The sequence below is a fragment of the Danio rerio genome, chromosome 5 (assembly GCF_049306965.1).
Source record: "Danio rerio strain Tuebingen ecotype United States chromosome 5, GRCz12tu, whole genome shotgun sequence".
Taxonomy (NCBI): domain Eukaryota; kingdom Metazoa; phylum Chordata; class Actinopteri; order Cypriniformes; family Danionidae; genus Danio; species Danio rerio.
This window is the reverse complement of record NC_133180.1, coordinates 25,414,024-25,428,185: the sequence shown is the minus strand read 5'-3', so window position 1 is coordinate 25,428,185 and position 14,162 is coordinate 25,414,024. Positions and strand designations below refer to the sequence as shown.

Sequence of the window (14,162 nt, the reverse complement as noted above, 5' to 3'; positions counted from 1 at the left end):
AGTGAATGGAGAGAAACAAATAATAAAAGAAAAGATGGCAAAACGAGCTCTACCCATATCTGTGCTTGGTGTTATATTCACAATCACACACACACACACATCTTTTAAAATGAACACACTGTCCTGTTGCTGTCTCTGAAGAGCCGTGCTGATCCAATGGCATGTCTGAGTGTAATTAACTCAAGGAAGGTTTTTAAGGAGCGATCCACTTCCGCAGGATTGTTTGCATAAAATAATTGTGAATCACACAGGCATGAACATGCACACACATACTCAGTGATATTGCTAATGAATGCACAGTGGGTGTCTTTGGTGCTCTTTTTAAATCCCTCTCCTTTTTTTACACTCCATGTGGGTTGGTATTAAACATATTAGAATTTGCTGACCCACAGAATTTAAAAAAAATATATATCAGGATTTGGGTTTGCAATTTCGATGGAATTTAATTTTAGAATGTCTGAGTGGGTAGCAAATAAAAAAATGAAATGACATAATATATAAATATAAGCTATGTTTCCATCCAAACATGCGAATGAAATTTGTGCGAAAAACTGGAATATTGCATAAAATACCTGCGAATAAAGCACAGAAAGCAGCGTTTCCATGCAATGAGTCGAAGCGAACAAAATCACTTCCTGATTAACTGGTGCCAAATATCAATCATAAAAATGGAGTTAACTGCGGTAGTAGAAGCTGCTTGAATCTTTTCTTGATAAATGACTTGCACCTTAGAAGAAGGCATCAGATGCTCCTGACAGTTCTGGGGGTAATTGATAATATAATAACACTAAAGCTGAAATGGTTAAGGTGTTTTAGAATGACTAAGACAACATGTCAGATGTTTAATAATTTGCTCAGCCGACTGGTTTATCCATTCACACACATTTTATCATCACACGCGCATACTGGGATTTGTTCAGTAAAAGTGTTCCTTTTGTAGTGCTTTTTTTTCTAGAATAAAAAGTTTATCCCACTCTGTTATAAATAAGTAAATTCATGCACATCTTTCCATCAACATTTAATATTTAAAATTTAATATTCAATATTTAAAATACGCATAAAAATAGGTTGATGGAAACATACCTAATGAAGTGAAAATACATCATTTAGTTCTGTAAAATAAGGCAATCTCCACATGAGATCTCTTTCTTTTAGAGAGAAATTAAAATCTAAAGCTTGAACAAAAGGGTTGAGGAATATACATTTCATCAGGGTGAACTATTCTTTTAAATCAGACTAATCACTGGCTTCATATGGCAATGTGCGAGTAAAAATACACATTAGCAGCAGAGTTGCCATAGAGACTCTCTCAGGTTTCGTTTGTTTTCAGAAAATCTGTGCGTTTTGTTAATGAGTAACTTTTCTCTCCTCACAGATGCAGCCAGCAACAAGCTGCAGGGCAGTAATATCTTCACCATAGCCAAGAGGACAGTGGATGCCCAAGACATGCTCTACCAGTCCATCAAACTCACCAATGGCATCTGGGTGCTGGCAGAAATGCGTGTGCAAACTGGCAACCCTAACTATACGGTAAATAGAAACAAAGAGAGGTAGAGGACTTTGCAGTGGCTTTTAAAAGGATGTGAAGAGACTAGCAAACTACCACTCTAACACACACACACACACACACACACACACACACACAGATCGATAAATACAAGAGGATATGCTGGAGAGAGAGTGTTTCACAAAACGACCTTCTTGTTACTTCCTAATGAATCATATGGGAGAAAGATCTGTGTGTTGGTGTGCACACTTGAGAGAAGACGACAATCAGAGGAGAAAGGACTGCTGGGAAGATCAAACGCTGTCTTAAAATCTAGCAAGCTGCATGCCTTTTAATGGCTTTTTTTGTCCAGAAATGCTGTGTAGTCAGCTTGAATGCTGTAGGTTAGAGACTAAAACATTGTGTTCGATGAATCCTGGGTGGGTGAAGGTAAGAAGAGAAGCCTGTCAGGAAAAACATGTCAATCCTCCCCTTGGTTTGAGGGATTTGTCCTTATCACTCAGAGAGTATGTTTCTTCTCTCTCATGTTCCTCTCCCACATGAATCATGCCTCAAGCATAGTTGTAAGAAAGCAGGTCTCCTTCAGATCTCCAGTGTAGCTAGTATCGTGTGCAACAGCAGCGTGTATTCCCAGTAGTGGAATATACATCCACCGAAAAGCGTTTAATTATTAATATCATATGCATTTTTAAAAAAATCCTTCAGATTTAATTGGTATAATTACACCGGTACATTTTTAAATGATTTTTCTTTTAAGCAAAAGAGGCACAAATGGTATTTGACAGAGTTTTGCTTTGATTTAGATATGTTACATAAACTTATCTAATATAAAGGCATCTAAACCCATTGAACACTCTTTACAATTTCGTTAGTTAATGTATTTACTAACATGAACCAAGAATGTACAGTACTTGTAGAGCGTTTATTAATCATAGATCTCCATTTACTAGTGCATTATTAAAATCCGAATTCATGCTTGTTAATATCAATGCGCACTGAGAGTTAACATGAACAAGTTTCATTTTCTACACTTTGAAAAATGCTGGGTTCAACACAACATAAAGAAATTAAGTTAACCTATTACTTTTTACAAATTTATGTTGGTTGAACATAAAACAATTAAGTTTTTAAGAAAAAAACGTTAATTGTTGCAGCTCATTTTAAATAAGTTGTAACAAACAGCAAACATCATTTTTTTAGTTTGTTCATGTTAGTAAATACATTAAAGGGGTGGTCTACTACGATATTATATTTTAAACTTTAGTGGATGTGTAATGTAGCTGCGCGAACATAAACAACCTCTCTGAATGTAAAACGCTTAAAGTTTAATGCAAAGGGGGGCATTGGCTTTTACAGAGTTAGTTTAGCACAGCCTACAGCGAACAAAGTTTGGGAAATATAAAAAATACACAGAGTCTAGTGAGATAACAAACGTTTTGGCCTACACACATTCACCATGCGCATACACTCCAACGCATGGACCGGAGGGTGGCCATAGATGCTGTAATGTTATAGCAGAGAAAGTTAAAATGCCGTCCAAACTCTGCTATTTCCACTGAGCTTCTTCTGGTTCTGTATTTGGGATTCTTAAGGACGTGACACAAAGACAGAAGTGCTTAGAATTATTATTATTATTTTTTTTTTGTTTGTTTCAGAGAATTATAAAAAAAATAGATATAGCTGTAGCATTTGACAAAGGATAGCTTCTAGAATCACTCCCAGTTCAGTGCTGGATCCGGCTAAAAACTCTTTAAAAAAGGAGCAGCTCCAACCATAATAGACAAAGCTGTAGATTGTGAGCCACAACCTGTAAGGGTTTTTTTGTTAAAATTGATCCATTACATGCACAGTTTCTAGCATTAACGGTATGTTGTAGCAAGGATGTAAACAATGGGAAATGCTGTTTGGCACTGTTAACAATTTAGCTACAAATTCATATTTTTTCGTCAAACCGCTGTAAACACCCACAATCTTTAGCAGCTCTGCAGTGTCTCTCTATGTGGCTGCTTTCCCTGCGATATACATCTTAAGTAACGAACTCGTAAAAGATAATGTTACATATTACTTACACATGCTTATTCTGAATATATGTGAAGTACACTTGTTGGATTTTATTTTAGAGAGCAGGCGTAAGGTTCAGCTATGTCCTTTTCATTTTCTATCTGATTCAGGCACAAACTGAAACGGCTAACAGCTACTCTGACAGTGTTTACACAGCGCAAAAGCGCGTGCTTGTAGGGGCATGACACTTTTCCTGGTGACATGGAGCCAATCTGCAAATCACAGCACATTATGTTAGCTGACCAATCAGAGCCTCTTGACGGTGGACCTTTTGGAGGAACTAGGAAATATGACCGTCATTTTCATGTTAGCTGAGTAGCAGTATATAATCAAAGTAAGATAAATAAAAAAATAACGTCATTTTTTTACGAATGAAGCATGAACGCACATTGCTTTGCATCTCATAAACACAACCAAACCTTAAAAATACACTCTGGACCACCCCTTTAACAAACGCACATACAGTACATTAATGAATGTGGTGTTGGTTTTCTTTAATTTTTGTCCCCTGTGTTTTTGCTCATCTCTCCACTCACCTTTGATGATGACATCTCAATGCAGGAAATGGAGGTTGGGTGTTTTTTTTTTTTTAAATCCCAAAAAAAATATTTTTACTTGAGCTAAACATCTTTGCCAAACTAAACACTTAATATCTCAAACGCCTTGCAGCTTTCACATGAGCATGGTTCTTTCTTTTACTTCCAACTATACAGCAGTATAACAGTAACATTTTACTTTATGACTACACAGACATGCAGCTTTGTTTCAGTTGAGTACGTGCTGTATGTCACACTTGCATGACTAGACCTGTCAATAACCCTAACCTAAGTACTATAGTAAATTATCCTGCACTTTTTTTTGCATTTCATTCATTCATTCATTCATTCATTTTCCTAAGGCCTAGACCCTTATTTATCCGGGGTTATCACAGTGGAATGAACCGCCAATTATTCAATTTAATTCATGTTTATGTATTTAGCGATTTTTTTTTTTTTTTTTTTTTTTTTTAATTTTTTTTTTTTTTTTTTTTTTACAATGTAGATTGTGTCAAAGTAACTTCACATAGTTCTAGTAAAGTCCAGATTTCAGTTGAAGTTCAGTTGAGTGTGGTTTAGTTTTGACTTCTGAAAGTTCAAACACTAAAAAAAATACACCAAAGCACAGCTCCACAAGTCCCAAACCAAGTAAGCCAGCAGTGACTGTCGAGAAAAAAATTCACCAATTGACGAAGTGAAGGGAAAAAAAAGCCTCGAGATAAACTAGGCTCTGTTGGGCACGACCATTATTCTTCTGGCCAAACTTTCTGTGTGGAGCTGCGGGAGGTCAGGCTGGCCCACAGGATCAATGCGGGGACTTGTTTGTCATGGTGGTCCTTCAGAATCAGTCTCATGCACTCCATTTCTCCATGACCACAACAGCATCAGCTCGGGATACCGCTTGGGCCACGTTTTAGGATACCTTGGGATCATCTCTTCAATTTTTATTGAACACAGATTCAAAAAGGATTTGCAATTTTATATAATTTGTATACATATTACATAAACAAAGATTGCAATAAAATTAGAAGGATAGAGAAAAGAGATCGAGCAATGATAACAAAAAACCCCCTCATCACAAACCATCCCTTCTATATTCCTGTTAAAATTGCAAAACATGATATAGGAAAAAATGCAAACATGGATGCCAAGATTTTGGTAAAACTGCTTAAGGTTTCCATTCAAGAGTACCCAAGAAGATTAAAATGTAAAACCATAGTTTACACGTTGAAGTCTCTTATGGTTTATATGCCGAAGTATGCTAAAGGACTTTTAGTTTGTCAGTAATGTGGGTTAAGCACCGCCGGTGTTTAAGGTCTGTTTGATATACCATATAAAGTGGGTCTCAGATTGTACAAGAACACTACATTAATTCACTTTACATCTTTCCCCGCCATGTCTTTAAAATATGAACATGTATTTTACCTCAGTATATTTAATGGAGCTTCTGCGCTAGCCTGCCGATTCTGACGAGCGTGTGTGAGTTAACGGCTTTTTGTCTTGTTTTTTTCTTGAACAACCAAATGAATGCCAACTGATTATATTTTAATTACATTACAACATTAATGCTGTAAAAGGAACTGCATAAAATGGAAAAAGTCACATTAATCGTTCAACGGAAGTTTATCAGTATGGAAAAAACACTAGCTCTGCATATACCCTATTTTCTTCCAAAACAATAGCAAAAACCTCCTTGGCAGTTTGTTTACTGACTAATTAATGCCTTTCTTCAGAACATCCCTTAATTAAAAGAATCTGATCCAGCTGTAATTGTACCAAAATATGCAAAGATTCGTTCCAATTTGAATCTTGGAGCAAAAAATAAAACCATGACAAATTCAATAGATGCTTATCTGTCCCAAAGACATTTCTGAAAATTTTGTGTAATTTATTTTTTGGATTATGTGGTCCAATGATTTTAAACTGAAGAAAACTAACTGTATATTTATAGTGCAATTTATTCAAATTTGGTTATGATATATTACAATATTATCATTACATAATCAGTCGCATAAAAATCTTAAAATGAAAGTAATATAATTAATCCCTATTATTTATGGGACAATGTATTCATTTATGCACCCAAAACAAAACATGACGTCTTGTTCCAGCAACTGGTTTGAATATTGACAGTATGAGGAATTGTGTAGAAATAGTCACATTTCTAAATTTTCCATGTCTGTCACATAAAACAAGCATGAAATTATGGAAAGGGGGCAGAGGTTGTGTCCTCAGAATTGTTTTCACATTTCATTCCAGGAATAATCAAATTGAATAGCCTTCATCAAAGGACTCGTTCTTCAACAGGAGCCCATCCACTCACGGCATGCGCTTTTAATGTGCACTAGACTCGGTCTCCTTTACACACATCAGCCTTTCCTGCGGCGCTTTTAAGCAGCAGCACTCCATCGCTTCTGCAAAGAAATGATATTTTATCTGAGATATGGGCTGCCAGTCTGAATTAAATGTGACGAGATAAGAGTATGATACAGAGAAAACCAGTTACTCCTGTCACTGCATGCAAAAACATATAACAAGATTATTGGCTAGATTAGATTTTAGATTGCTTATTTGAATAATTATTTGAAGACCAAGGACAAACATTGTAATACATCTTCAATTTGTAAATAATTATAAGACTAAAAATTGCACTTAAATTGTAAGATGCACAGATTTTTGTTGGAAAATTACTGACATAAAACACACCTTTATGGGTCTGCAAATCTTCCGTTTTAACAGCCGCCTTAAGGGATAGAACTGTTCCTCACAGCTCAGACACATGCTCCATGAATCATGGTTGTTTTGTTCCTGCCTGTTGTCGCACACAAGCAATATTTATCTGCACGCCCTGAAAAACGGCTATATTGTGAACTATAGTGATATACTGTACTTTCCAAATATCCATCAATGTTTCTGTTAGCTATAAAGCTCTACAATTTGTCACTGTTCATCATCCCTATGGCAACTAAGCATCCAATGGCACGGCCTGTTTCCCCTTTACACACTGCGAGCGAGCGTCTAATGGCAGGAATCGGTTGAAGCATTTCTCCACAGTCCTCCATGCAGCACCCTGCTGCTTCCACTCTTCTTGTCATCCCACCATCTCATCTGTTTTCATTTGCGCTTTCATTACATTCTTCCCCATTGTCGCAGCCCGCTGCCAAATCTCCAAGTCTTCAAGTCACACCATCCACTCTTCCTGCTCTCTGTGGTTTTTGCCCACCACCCACCTGTGCAGTATCTGTTTTTTTTTTTCGTTCCTATTTTTTTCCTCTCTCACTTAATCTCTCGAGTCAAATTATAGAACAATGCAACTGTTAATGAAACGCCTCTGCATACAGGAAGATGATGCCACAAAGAAAGTCAGCAGTGTCATCACTGTATGTGTGTTTGCTCCCACTACATTCTGTGTGAAAGCAAGACAAAATCCTCCACGTCTGACAGACCTAATGGGAGTGCGAAGTGGGATTTGATTGGGGATATGCTCACTCATTCTTGGATGTTCTTAGCATATTTCTTCTGCTGATGTTTTTGGCTGTTTATAGCATGATCGTCATGTAATAATAATAATAATTTCTTACATTTATATAGCGCTTTTCTAGTCACTCAAAGCACTTTACACAATGGGGGGAATCTCCGCATCCAGTGTGCAACATCCACCTGGATGAAGCGACAGCAGCCATATTGCGCCAGACCGTACACCACACACAAGCTGATTGGTGGAGAGGAGACAGAGTGATGAAGCCAATTATGATATGGAGATGGTTAGGCATGATGGACAGCGGCCAGTGGGCAAATTTGGCCAGGATGTTAGGGTTAAACCCCTACTCTTTTTCGAAGGACATTTTTAATGACCACAGAGAGTTATGACCTGGGTTTAGCATCTCATCCAAAAGATGGCGTTCACTGAACAGTATAGAGTCCCCATCAATATACTGGGGTGTTAAGACCCACACAGACTGCAGGTTGAGCATCCCCTGTTGGCATCACTAACACCACTTCCGACAGCAACGTAACTATCCCATGTGGTCTCCTATCCAGGTACTGACCGGGTGCAGCCCTGTTTGGCTTTAGAGGGCAGCCATGTGAGAGTTGCAGAGAGCTAGCTACTAGTTAGCAAATTATCTTAAATTAGCTTTTCAAATGTCATTGGTAATACTTTAAGGAACACTCCATTTAAAAAAAAAAAAAAAAAGAGGCTTGTTTTGCAAATCTCTTAGAGGTAAACTATTGAGTTTACCATTTTTTTAAGCTTTTCAGACAAGTTCGGATGATAGAAAGTTGCTATTTTCTTATGGTTAGGAACTGTACTCTCATTTGGACTTGATGATCAAGGAACTTTGTTGCTGTACAATGGCTGAACTAGGTGCAATATATTATCAAAGACTCAAGAATACACTAGACGTGTCACTTGTATAGTTTTAAATGGGGGAAAAAGTAGTCCTCTACTAGTAGAGGAGCCAATCACAGATTGCCATAGACTGACTTTACTTCGGGGGGAGAAGGTCGGACCAGACGTGTGCTTTTATAACAGATTTTGTGGTCAACAAACACACTGTAATCTCAGAAAATACTTTTTTTCAAAGACATAAAAAATATAGTCACATAAAGCCTGAAATCTGTACTTTTAAATGAACCAAGTTCACTTGAAAACAAATGTTTTTTTGATATCTGTATGAAGCGAATGCGAGGTACAGTTCGTCCTGTCAAACACACATCACATGAGAGCAACTACTCAAACGCCCACAAACTTGTAAACGCTTTCTGAAGGAGATTCGCCATCAAGACAAAGTTGTGAATTACTTCAGAAGAGCAGCGCGACCTGACAAAGCATTATCCAGGGAATGATAATGTGTAACCATGCCATTAACTTTTCATTTTCTGTCATTCTCAATATATAGGGTAACTGCTGAAGAGTCCAGCTTTAAATAGGAAAACTATCAAAACTTTTTGATCAAGATAATAGTGTAATCTGATTCAATGATCTAAGCTAATCTCTATGTCTGTGACATTAAACCTAGAGATCGACTTAAACAATTTAAAAATGCTAAAACTCAGCTGTTTGGCTCTAGGGGAGTCGTAAAATGAGCCTATTTTCAGAAAAATCTGGTGTGTTTAAGAATGGGATCCAGTTCTCAATTAACTAGTTATTACAGTTCTTACTATTAACATGCTCAATATTAATATATCAGATGTTTATTGTACTTACTATGTATATTATGCCAATTATTAATTATTCATGATCATATTCTACATCCCTAATCCTTCCCAATACCTAAACCTAACCATTACTAAATATTAATAAGCATCAAATTAAGAGTTTGAGGTGAAAGTTATGTATTAATATATATAGTGTGTATACATATATATGTGTGTGTATATATATATATATATATATATATATATATATATATATATATATATATATATATRTATATATATATATATATATATATATATATATATATATATATATATATATATATATATATATATATATATATATATATATATATATATATATATATATGTTTGTTAATAGCGAGAGCTGAAGGTTTGACCATTTTATTGTATTAATTGTAATTCTTCATGGTGATGCAGCAAAAGGAAAAGTGTGCAAAAACGTAATTATTAATTTACTAATATACTAGTATAGTACTATAATATACTTAAATACAGACATTAAAATACTGATTATTCATGTATTTAATTAACTATATCTAACAATTAATACACAAATGGAAAAAACTACCATTTATTCTTGTTAGCTTTGATTCTGTTCTATTATAAATCATTTTACTTTATTCAGATGTGTAGTGTTTGTTTGGAGTTATCATATCGAGTAAGCACTGTATTAGTAGTCTGTTTGAGTGTTAGCAGCACTGATTTCTTTCTATTCACTAGTGGAAAATTCACAATTGCCAAAGCCCATTGGAAAGCTGCAGGGCGATCTCACTAAAACCCAGAGAGAACTCCTGGATTCAGGAAGGATAAATTGTGCCATTGATCTCTCCCTCACGCTCATCTCTTTCCCTTTCACACATGCAGTGTCCTCTTGCGCTTTAGCTACTGGCTTTCTGATTATCCTCTGTAGGATTGGTCTGCGAGATGCCTCAGGTTCATTTGACAAAGAGGAAGCAGGTGTTGCAGTAGATGAAGGTCTCCACTCACTGTGACCTCTCCAAGCACAGTTGCTCCTCTGACATTAGTCTGCATTTGTTTGTCTGATACTCTGTGCGTGCCAAATGCAATCCTTTTAGGAGGAACAGCTTTTTTAAGCAGTTCTCAGCAAGTAAACACTGCTTACTTACACATTGCTGCAGTTGTTTGCTGCAGAAACATTTGAAAGTGTTGACTCACAAAGGCAGAACTCATAGAATTTTACCCCCAATTTAAATGTCTATTTTCCATGTAATTCATTGTAATGACAAATCTGAATTACGAAAATACATTACTGCATTTTTCAGTGTCACTTGATCCTTAAGAAATCATTATAATGTGCTGAATTAATGCTGATTTTAAAGTTTTTTTTATATTTCTGTGGAAAGTCATAAATTTTTTTATGATTATATGATAAATAAAATATTTTAGTTAGAAATAACAGCATTTATTTGTAATAAATTTCTTTCATAAACACAAAAGATTTTACAGATTTTTTGAGTCATTTCATGTACCCTTTAATTTGTAATAAACATTACCTAATTATTATTTTTTTCTTTCAGATCCCACACAATTTAATGTTAACACTTAAAGGAATTCATTCAGCCGATCTCTTTCTTTCTCTGGGTCTGGCAGGAGCTTAGCTTAGTTTAGCTTAGCAGTAGCTTAGCTTAGCATAGATCATTGAATCAGATTTGACCGTTAGCATATCGTTCAAAAATGACATGTTTTAATCATTTTCCTATTTAAAACTTGATTCTTTGATTGTAGCGTTGTGTACTAAGACAGATGACAAAGTTGCTAATTTTAGGCTGATATGTGTTGGAAATATACTCATTCTGTAATGATATTATGCAGTGCTTGAAAATTGGCTTATTTGCTTGTACATTTACCTATCAGGGGTCTTTTTTCAGGTGCGGTGTAATATCATCGTGCCTGCTGCTGTAGAAAATAGCAGCTTTTTGTTTTCTGTTGGCCTTATTACATGAGTAAACTGGTATTTTTAAGCGAGATGCTAATGGTCTCATCTGATTCAATGATCTATGCTTAGCCAAAGTCCCTTTAAAGCAAGTCATTTCACTTCGCGGCCATGTTTGAAACAACTTTCGTGCGGTATGCTCTAGCATTCTGTTTGAATAGGGAAACATCAAGTTCTCCACAATTGCTTGCCAAGCTAACAGTTGAATTTCATATTAAGAATCACCAAACAAATTAAAGAACAACTGTCTATTTAGTTTCATTTCTAAACTTCCAAATCACACAAAATCTGCAGAAACTCGAATCTTGTCCAAGCCCTTTCCCCTGTGGACCGTCAGTCTGTAGTGATTGATGATTGGCTCCTATACTAGAAGGTGGGCTTTTTCACCATACAGCGATCGACGTGACATGTCTTGTACATTCTATAGTCTTTTGCTAAGCTAAGCTAAAAGTGTTCCCGCCAGACATCGAGATTCAAATATTCAATCTTACAGACCCCACGCTTTTGAACAATAGTGAACTTAGAGTTATTTTATGCTTTAGAACTGTGTTTCTCAACCATGTTCCTGGAGGACCACCAGCTCTGCACATTTTTTATTTGTCTCCTAAATCAAACACACCTGATTCAGATCATCAGCAGAGACTAAAAGACCTGTGATGTGTGTGACATGAGACATCCAAAACATGTAATGTTGGTGGTCCTTCAGGAACGCGGTTGAGAAACACTGCTTTAGAACACAAAACTAACATCACGCTTACCTTTGCTGCAGCTTTATAATAAGAGTGAAAATTGGACGTGTTAGCCATAAAATCAGAGCTTGTTGTGATCCTCTACATGACATTGTTTGTAATTTCGTTTCGTGGTTGCGCTTGGCGCAGTGAAAAAGCTTTATATTACATTATAGGTTTGGCAGGTTTTCAGCATTGGTTTACTAGATTCTCGCACCTTTTTCTTCACCTTGAAATGTCTTAACTTTCTTATTGTGGCATGAGCTCAAATCTTAACATCTTAACATTTTTCTGAAATGTAAATCAGCGTTTGATACAGTATTTGCCAACGTGTCTTTGATTTATTCTAATCTCTGTGTGGTTTCTGTCCTCAGCTGTCAATAAAGTGCAGAGCGCCAGAGGTCTCTCAGTTTGTGTACCAGTGCTATGAGCTGGTGCTGAAGAACTGAAGAAGTTTGGGGGAAACCAGAAGGATCTCACCGGGAGTTCTTCGGGTGACTGAAACCCAAAACTCGATTGGACCAGTCAGAGGAAGAACCCCCCCACTGTCTTACTTTCCCTCAGACTGTGCTTTCACAGCATTGACTGAATCCCAAGGAATTTTTCCTCATTATTCGTTTCCATTCCTAACACCCTCTGTTTCCATTCTCATGATATCTAAAATGCAACATGAATGATAAAAAATATCAACTTTATTCCACAGAAGTTCTTCTTAGCAAATCTCATTGCCTCTACTGTATGATCGCTTCCCTGTGCGTTCCCAGTAAACGTTTTTTCACCACTCATGGTGGGCAAACATGAGGGAGATCTCGCTTTTAACCATCTAGTGGTGGGAAGGGTTTGTTTTCCACAGTTGAGAGAAACCTTCAACACTGCTGTTTTTAATTTAGCTTTCGTCATCAGCATTTTTGCTTGAAAATTCAAAGTTTAAGTCTTGATTTATTTATTTTCTTCAGTTTCGGTAACGCTCGTCTCTTTCTTCGATAATTTTGGTCTTTCCATTATTTCTTTGAAGGGAATGCTGTGTGTTTATGCAGAAGCACTACACCATTGCTGAGTATAACTTGTCTTTGGATTCAGCATCTCTATATTTGGTTAAGATTACGATTGCAGTCATGTTTTGTTTCTACAGTTTATTTTTATTTAGGTTATTTTTAGTCACTACTGTGTGTCGTGTGCTGCGTACCAGTTATGAGTGTGTGAGAGTGAGTTGGAGGTGCAACATTCTGCATGTTCTGTTCCCTCTTATGGCAATCTTCCCTGTCCTCCATCAGTCTGTTTGTGTACACATGCCCACATATCCTGGAGGTTGTTGATTTAGTGTCTGCGCTTTTTGTTGCAAGCAAGATAAACTGCTCAATCTGTGAGGGAGACTCTACTCGGCTGTTCAGATTAATTTGCAGAAGGTTATGGTTATGGTTGGAATATCTCAGATAACACTGAACATGATGCGTTTAAGGTCTCATACTTGGCAAAACAACTTGCTCCACCATTCTTAATGGGACTTATGACAGGAGTTAAGGCTAAACTTTTAAAATCGTCTTATTTCTTTTCTTTTTTTTTCTTTTTTTTTATACATGTTTCCAATCAGGACAAACTACGTATCTCTCTCAAGATAAAAAAAAAAAAAAAAAAAACACACCACCAGACTAAATACTGCTGAACTGACACACAAAATGCTCTATGCGCTTAAATATTTCCAAGTAATATTGATGATTGTTTTTCTTTTAATCATAGTTTGGTGTTTGATTCTGTTTGTGTGTGTGTGTGTGTGTGTGTGTGTTATGTTCTGTGGGCTTAGTCATGAGGGTGACTAAAAGGAGATGTCCAGCAAAGAATTTTGCTTTACGTTTTATTGAGTTCTGTCATGAATGCATCATCTGTTAAGCAAATTAAAAAAGTATATTACCCATATATTCTAGTGTAATCTTTTAAGCCTTATTCTGAGTTTGAAGAAAAGAAAAGCAGTGAGCATGGTCCATTTTGAATCTCTTAAAGGGATAGTTCATGCAAAAATGTATATTTCTTTACCATTTTTTGCAAGTGATTCTAACTATGTCTAACTTTATTTTTTCTGTTGATCGCAATACAAGATTTTCTGAAGAATCTTAGAAACCAGCAGCAATTAGCCCCTTTAACACAGTGATACCGGTAAATTAAAAAAAACAAGGACATTCCGGAATTTTTCTGTA

At 36.3% G+C, this 14,162-nt stretch overlaps 1 protein-coding gene and 1 long non-coding RNA gene across 17 annotated transcripts in view; one reads left to right on the top strand and one right to left on the bottom strand.

The window, feature by feature from the left end:
* ap1b1 (adaptor related protein complex 1 subunit beta 1) overlaps positions 1 to 13,882 on the top strand; it is a 56,412-nt gene extending 42,530 nt beyond the window's left edge. For 8 of the 16 annotated variants that reach the window (NM_001128530.1, XM_073950641.1, XM_073950645.1 and 5 more), the window contains 2 exons: positions 1,376 to 1,530; positions 12,345 to 13,882. In NM_001128530.1, coding sequence (NP_001122002.1) covers positions 1,376 to 1,530; positions 12,345 to 12,419 — 230 coding nt within the window. In that variant the 3' untranslated portion in view covers positions 12,420 to 13,882. Of the gene's footprint in view, positions 1 to 1,375; positions 1,551 to 12,344 lie in introns of all 16 variants that reach the window. The other 8 variants (XM_073950649.1, XM_073950646.1, XM_073950648.1 and 5 more) reach the window with 1 other exon arrangement.
* LOC141385812 (uncharacterized) lies at positions 4,551 to 7,289 on the bottom strand. The gene is made up of 2 exons (XR_012406854.1): positions 6,811 to 7,289; positions 4,551 to 6,518 (listed from the first exon to the last, which is right to left on the bottom strand). It is a non-coding gene; the product is annotated as an uncharacterized lncRNA (long non-coding RNA).
* Positions 13,883 to 14,162: the final 280 nt, after the last annotated feature.